The sequence below is a fragment of the Rhinolophus hipposideros genome (genome assembly GCF_964194185.1).
Source record: "Rhinolophus hipposideros genome assembly, chromosome: 10".
Taxonomy (NCBI): Eukaryota; Metazoa; Chordata; class Mammalia; order Chiroptera; family Rhinolophidae; genus Rhinolophus; species Rhinolophus hipposideros.
Genome location: NC_138056.1, coordinates 13,298,068 through 13,305,812, shown reverse-complemented (window position 1 = coordinate 13,305,812; position 7,745 = coordinate 13,298,068). Strand labels below are relative to the sequence as shown.

At 41.3% G+C, this 7,745-nt stretch overlaps 1 protein-coding gene across 3 annotated transcripts in view; it reads left to right on the top strand.

Moving 5' to 3' along the window:
• The first annotated feature begins 553 nt into the window (after positions 1–553).
• CSTPP1 (centriolar satellite-associated tubulin polyglutamylase complex regulator 1) overlaps positions 554–7,745 on the top strand; it is a 157,570-nt gene continuing 150,378 nt past the window's right edge. Inside the window, exon 1 of one of the 3 annotated variants that reach the window (XM_081064881.1) lies at positions 554–730. In XM_081064881.1, coding sequence (XP_080921007.1) covers positions 652–730 — 79 coding nt within the window. In that variant the 5' untranslated portion in view covers positions 554–651. The remainder of the gene's footprint in view (positions 731–7,745) is intronic. The other 2 variants (XM_081064880.1, XM_081064879.1) reach the window with 2 other exon arrangements.

Genomic DNA, 7,745 nt, shown 5'->3' with positions numbered 1-7,745 from the left:
TGAAGTGTCTTGGGAGGGAAAAAAGAACGACACCTTGGAAGGGTACCCAATAGTAAGGGATAGGAGTGGAGGGAAGAACTAAAGATAAAGAGGAATTTGAGAGGGACCGTCAATGAACTCTTAGAGGATTTAATCAGCACCTTCAGTGTGCCCAGGCTAGTTAGGGGCAGAAAAGACACATCCCTGGCCTCACGGAGCAGCCAAGATAGACGCACGTGACAGCGATTTGTAGCAACTGAAGAAAATCAATAATAAAGAGAGAAAAATAGGTAACGGAATATTAAGTGTTTATGGGAATTTATGGGGGGGGAGCCATTGTGAGTTAGGATAACAGCTGTATAAAGCAGGAATAGTTATGAAAGTCAGAAATCGAAGGTAGGGAGAGCTAGCTATAATTCTTCGACACTGGGAAATAGGATGGACGCACAAGAACGCTCCACTTTAAATTCCTCTAACACCAACTCCTCTGCAATCGGGGCCCTAAGAAGCCGCGACTGCCGCGTAGCGACCGCTTCCGGAACTAGTGTGGCCAGCGCGGCGTAGCGATACGGACAGTGTTTGCGTGACACACCTTCCTCCCCCGCCTCTCCTCCCGCTGCGTGGGTGCCATGGCAACGGAGAGAGCGGGCGACCTGGATTCCGGAAGCTGGGATGCTAAAGCTTGGAAGCTACCCCGGTCAAAGGATGCTGAGTCCGGAGCGCCTAGCCCTACCCGACTACGATTATCTGGGTAGGAGCTTCCTTCAGCCCCGGGGAAGGAAAGAAGTGCAGGAGAATTAGGCCGGGGTCTGGGAGGAGGCGGGGGCGGGGTCGGGGGGGGATGGGGATGAGGAGGGGCGGGGAGGGAGACGCGGTCCAGGGCCTGAGCCTGTAAGGCCGAGCGAGGTGGAAAACAGCATCTGGGGAGTAAAGAATATCTGAAGTGTACGAGCGGGAGCTCAGGCAGTGTGGATTGTGTCCAAAGTGGGTTAGGTGGGAGCTGAGAATTGGGGCCCTTTTGGAATGTTACTGATATGCAGGCAGTGAAGTAACCTTGGAACCTGAAGTGCCAAATCAGTCGTTCTGTGAATAACATTTTGTCATAGCGGCAACTACTTTTTGAGCGTTTCTTTTTCGTTAGGCATTATACTAAGCATTTTACATGTATTCGCTATTGAATCGTCAGAACAGCCCTAGGAGGAAATACGGTGTTTTCCTTCCATTTTGCAGATGGAGAAACTGAGGCTGAAGAGGTAAATTGCATAAATAAGGCCGCATAGCTAGAAAATGGTAGAGCCAGGATCAGACCCTAATTTGCCCACTGTAGAACCTGAGCTCTTGTCCACTAGGGCTGTAGCTCTATTGAGCGCCGTAAGTGTGTAAGGAAAGCATTTAATGGATGAAAAACAGGATGTATGCACACAAATTTTTAAAAATTAATAGACCTTGGGGGTAGCCGTTTAGCTCAGTTGGTTAGAGAATGGTGCTCATTAACACCAAGGTTGCTGGTTCGATCCCCGCATGGACCACTGTGAGCTGTGCCCTCCTTAAAAAAAAAAAAAAAATTTGATAGACCTTAGTTTTTTAGAGCTGTTTTAAGATCACAGAAAATCGAGCAGATAATTACACAACATTCACATGTACTCCCTCCCACCTCCTCAGAGTTTCCCTATTATTAATATCTGGCATTAGTGTAATAACATTTGTTACAATTGATGAGCCAATGTTGATACATTAGTATTAACTAAAGTCCCTAGTTGACATTAGGGTTCTGTCTGTGTTGTTGGTTCTATGGGTTTTAACAAATGCATAGTGTCATGTATCTGCCATTATAGTACCATGCAGAATAGTTTCACTGCCCTAAAAATATCTGTGCTCCACCTACTCATCTTTACCCCTGACCCCCAACCTTTCGCAACCACTAATCTTTCAACTGTCTTTAAAGTTTTACTTTTCCAGAATGTCACAGAGTTGGAGTCAGACAGTATTGTAACCTTTTACATATTGTGAAAGAAGTGGCTTCTTTCATTAAACAATATACATTCAAGGGCCCTCCATGTTTTTTCCTAGCTTGACTTCTTTTTGTCATGGAATAATATTCAATTTTATGCATGTACTGTACATATTTTAAAAAATGTTTTATTGGGGAACAGTGTGTTTCTCCAGGGCCCATCAGCTCCAAGTCAAGTCGTTGTCCTTCAATCTAGTTGTGGAGGGCGCAGCCCACCGGCCCATGTGGGAATCGAACCAGCAACTCTGTTGTTCAGAGCTTGTGCTCTAACCAAGTGAGCCATCCGGCTGCCCTGTACATATTTTTTAATGAAAAACAATTCTAGTTAAAATTTCTGAATTGGTAATGTGGAATCTGGATTAAAAAATATAAAGAAGTTTATAGTGAAAAGTCTCCTCTCACCTCTTGTCCCCTGCCAGTTCTCATTCATACTCAGCCCTGACCAGTAACCACTATTACTGGTTTCCTGTGTATCCTTCCAGAGTTTATTTTATTATGTATCTAAGGGACAATACAGTGAATACTTTTTTCATTTACTATATTTTAGAGTAATTTCTGTATCAGTAGAGAGCTTTTTCATTTTATTTTGCAGCTGCATAGTATTTATATATATATATTTGTATCCAATGAGTAGTAACATCAGTGTCTAGCAATACCTAGACTTTTGCTAAGGATTTTACATATTTTATTTATCCAGTACTCAATGAATCTATGAAAAGCTTAGTCCATTGTTCCTTTCCTTGGGTATTTGCCATTTAAATTATATGTCTCAAAAGCTTGGCGTATTTAATATACTGGTGCATTGGTGAGTAGTTTTTGGTCCTTCTAGAAGTGGCTTTTTCAGGAAGACTAATTCAGTGGCAATGTTGATAATGAATCTACAAACAGAATCAAAGTCTCGGGTTGATTGAAAAAGCTTCCTTGTCCAACCATCTACCATGTGTGAATCCTGAACGAGGGCTCCTTCAGGCTCTGTTGTGTTTAAGTGTCCTAACTCCCTGTCCTAGTCACCATCTGGACATCGATAGTGCCCTAAGCAGGGTCTCACTGCTCACTGGCTTCCTCACGTTTCATCAAACCATGCAACTCTGCTCAGTGCATTTATCTTTAGTTGAGAACCCCTGCCCAATACAATTTGGTCTCTTTTAGAGGCATGCTGTTTTTGAAGTATTTACCCTCAATTTAATGACCATTTAAAACCACTCCCAATAGGGGCTTCCAGTTAGCTAGGATGGTTAGAGCGCAGTGCTCTTAACAACAGGGTTGCTGGTTTGATCCCCGCATGGGCCACTGTGAGCTGCGCCCTCCACAACTGGATTGAAACAGCTACTGGACTTGGAGCTGATGGGACCTGGAAAAACACACTTAAAACAAAACCCACAAAACACTCCCTATAGATTAATTTCATAGATATTTCTTGATTTAAAATTTTAAATACCCGTGGAGGGTTTTGTTTATTGCGTTCTTTTTTCCTTTTTTTTAAAAATAATTATAAAGTCACGTATGTAGGCCTAGAGAAGAAAATACATATAGAGAAAAGAAAATTACAGAGTATTCAGTAAAACGGAAAAGCCAAAGTTGAGTACCCCTTGGAAAGTGTGTCTGGGGCCTCTTTTTAGTATTCTGGCATGAATTACAGAGACACCTATTTAATATCTATAGAGTTCCCTTTCCACCTGCTAACTAGGGCTTATATTTGCCTTTTCGACTATTAGTGAAGAAAACAGTCTTTCATCATGTAAGCTGATCCATTCCCCTCTGACTTTGTGGATTAGGAAGGAACCTGTAATCATGGACTGGGATGGCTTAGGATCCCAAGGTCATTACAGAATCAGCTCAATGAGGTCATGCTCGTCATCAGAATGGAGTGATAGAAATTGTGTTAATGCTCATGCCTGAATAGAGAGATGAGAGTCTGCTAAGGAGATGAAATAAGTATAGAACCCTTGAAAGTTTTCCAGCCTTATGAATACTTCTTGGAAGCTTCTGCCAGAGGCTGAGGTGTGTCTGTATATCTGATTGGGTGTGGAGAGCTCTCTAGAGCCGAAGGGCAGCCTATTCTGGTCCCAGGTGTACAAAACACACCACCTACGTGCTGACCTGAGGATAAGCATGAGGGTGTGAGGTTTATTTTTTACCCCACCTAATTTGGTGAGGTGCATGCTTTTATTCATGCTCCAAGTTGCCTCTTCTGTTTCCTTGGAAACTGCTTATTTTCACTAAGGTTGGTAGTGGGTTGGCATAATAGGTAACTCTAGGAAATCAGAGATGGTCTTTCTCTTTTGGAGGCTATACTTTTAGAGGAATCACAATAAATTGGATAGTTTTTTAAGCAATCGTTTTTGAGCACTTCATATATAATTAGCACTGTGCCTTATTTAATCTTCACAACCACCATACAAGGTAGATATTAGTCCCATTTAATAGTTATTAATATCATCTCATTTTATAAATAAGGAAACTGAAGCTTGGAAAGGCTAATTGATTTATACAAAGCACATAGGTGATGTTGGATGGCAAAGCAGGGATTCAAATCCAGGTTTGTCAGATTCCATAATCTGTTTTTTTCTGTCCACCAAGAATATAAAAACAAACCAAAACACCTATTGCCAGTAAAGGGCAGTGATCCTTGCTTTTCTCTTAGGACGGAGCCTTTCAACAGTTCATTAATTGCAAATAAGTTTCCTGAAAACAGGAATTGTGTCTTACTTATCTTGTATAATATCTACCTGCCTTTCACAATGTAGATACTTGATACATACATACATACATACATACATACATACATACACATATATATATATATATATGTGTGTGTGTGTGTGTGTTAAATTGAATAAGAATAATCCAACTTTAAGGTACCCCAAATATGAGCACCTAACAAAAACTAAGATTTATTAAGCACTTGTTATGTGCCAGATAACATTTTAAGTGTTTTGCATATATTAATGCATATGAAGATAGTTTTCAGGTTTTATTTCCATTTCCCAGATGAGGAAACTGCAGCACAGAGATACTAAATAACTGGTTAGTACATCAGGGAGGCAGAATTCGAATCCAGCACTCGGACTCCAGAGTCTACATAGTTAAACTCCAACCTGTAAATACCTTGAGCAACTCCAAAAATGAGGCTCCAACTATTACATAGACCTATGCATGGATCCTAGAGTAAGTTCAGGTGGCTCCAAGAGCTTAATTTAACATTTCTGCCAGAAGGGGGCATCCTAGGAATCAGGATGGATCAGGGAATAGTAAAATTCCAGTTTCCTCTTGCCACTGGACTCATCTTTTAGGGGCAGGCAATGAGGAAGATAACTTCTAAAAATAAACCTTTTGATAGAGTTTTATTGATGGTAATCTATTTTGAGTAGCTGTGTGACCTTAAAGAAGTTCCTTAACCTCTCTGTGTCTTAGTTTCCTTATCTGTAAAATGTGGATAATAATAGTACTTACCTCATACATGTAAACTTTTAGAGCAGTGCCTGCCTGCCACATTGTGAAAAGAGGGTGTACAAAGATGAGTAAGATAATCTTTCCTTTTGGAGCACCTGGGTAGGTGCTCAATAAATATTAGCTGCTATTATTATTACAATACGTTTATAAAAATAGGGTATACATATGTGGCAGCCTTGAAAATGTGCCTTTATGATCTCCTACTGTGGGGAGGGAAGGGTAATTGACTCCTAACCCCAGCTCTGAATCCAACATTTTATTCACTGAGGTCGCACTTCCCACAGGCTGCTCCCAGCCAATGACTGGATGGTACAGAACCACTCCTAGGAGCTGTGTGACTCCTCTGACGGCGACTTTGGCTTCAGGACTCCCACTACACTGCAATCCAATTCTCTCTCTTTTTCACAAGGGTCAGCCCTGCATTGTGGTCTGTCAGTTCTCCCAGCCTCCTCCGGCTTTCTCCCCATTTTCTCCCATGGGCGTTTCCCTCAGTATATCTTTTGCAAGTCTGATCCTGTCGTGGTGTCTGCTTCTCAGAGAACCTGGACTAAGACAACATGCAACAGTCACTGATACCATCTCTTTCAGCCATGAGGTTAATACAATTGCTTTGAGCCTTGGCAAAGGCTCTGATATATGACTCTTTCCATGGAACTTACTAATCTTATTTTTTTGTATTTGCTGATATGCACATGATATTTACTTGTCTTACTGCCAGACACCTTTTCTTTTTCTTTTCTTTTTTCTTTTTTCTTTTTTTTTTGCTTTTGGATGAATCCTGATAAGCAAAGATATTTTGTTTGAGTATAAATTAGTGAACCTTCCAAATCCAACCCTATGCTAGGAAACATTACTACTATAATAAGTTAGCAGAAATACTCTTGGATTTCATTTATTTTAAAGATTTATGGGGGAATGTTGGGGAACAGTGTGTTTCTCCAGGGCCCCTCAGCTCCAAGTCGTTGTCCTTCAATCTAGTTGTGGAGGGCGCAGCTCAGCTCCAAGTCCAGTCGCCATTTTCAATCTTTAGTTACAGGGGGCGCAGCCCACCATCCCATGCTGGAATTGAACCGGCAGCCTTGTTAAGAGCTTGAGCTCTAACGAACTGAGCCATCCAGCCGCCCCTCCAGCAGCTCAGTGGCAGCTCATGTCTTCAATCTAGTTGTGGAGGGTGCAGCTCACTGGCCCATGTGGGAATCAAACCAACAACCCTGTTGTTCAGAGCAAGTGTTCTAACCAACTGAGCCATCCGGCCGCCCTCTTCGGACTTTAACATGCTTGGGTTGTTGCAGAAAAGAAATGAAATAAGATTTAGATGTTAGACTGACTTCCTTTGGAAACTAGGTTTATAATCTACAAAACTGGTCACTTTAAAATAGTAGTGAACATATTCACAAAATCATCTTTTTCCTCTCTTCTTTCTTCCTTTCCTTCCTATTCTATCTTTCCTTCATTCCTTCCTTCCTCCCTCCCTCCTTTCCTTCTTTTCTTCCGTTTCTCTATATAATGCAAGGAATGAATATGAGTATAAAAGTTTCCCTCCCTCAGGCAGCTTACACCATAGATGGGTGATGGGACATATTCAGAAATGACTGTAACACAAAGTGACAGTGTAATAAGTGCCCTTATAGAGTGGGTGAACTGTGCGTGTGCAGCTGTGTTGGTGCTTTCCCAGTTTGGCCAGCAGCTTCTCAGTCATGGCCGGGGCTGCAGTTCCCTGGGTGGCCAGTTCTGGGATGTGCCTTTGAGAGTTCCTGAAGTTCAGCCTAGACTCTGTTTCTTCCACCTTTTCAAGGAGTCTCTGTAAGCTATTTAATAAGTGTAATAAATATCCTTTTGTTGAAAAACAAAGAGCAAGTGAGTTCTAAGTCATGTTATCCCCGACCCTCACTCACCCTCATTTCTCCAAGATAACTAAATTGCAGGTTCTTCAGGGTTTTAAAATAGTTCTGTAAATTTTTGATCTTGCTTATCATTTATATATTCAGGTAATACTAAAATCTTTCCTCCAAATGCTGTCCAAAAGCTGGGGATCACTTTTACTTGCACAAATATCCTGTTTGCTAATTGAGTAACCTTAGGAGGCTGAGTAGGTAATTAAAATTTAAAAAGTAATAGTAGTGGATCAGAAGAAACAAATGATCCATTAGCTTATCTCTAGTTCACCATCCTGTTTATATCCTTCTGAGCAGTTATCTATTTGTATCTTGTTTATCTATTTGTATACTCAGTTATTGTATGTTTCTTACTAGAGGAAACAGTAAGGGCAGGTTTATTCTCTCAGTATCACCAAAAATCTAGC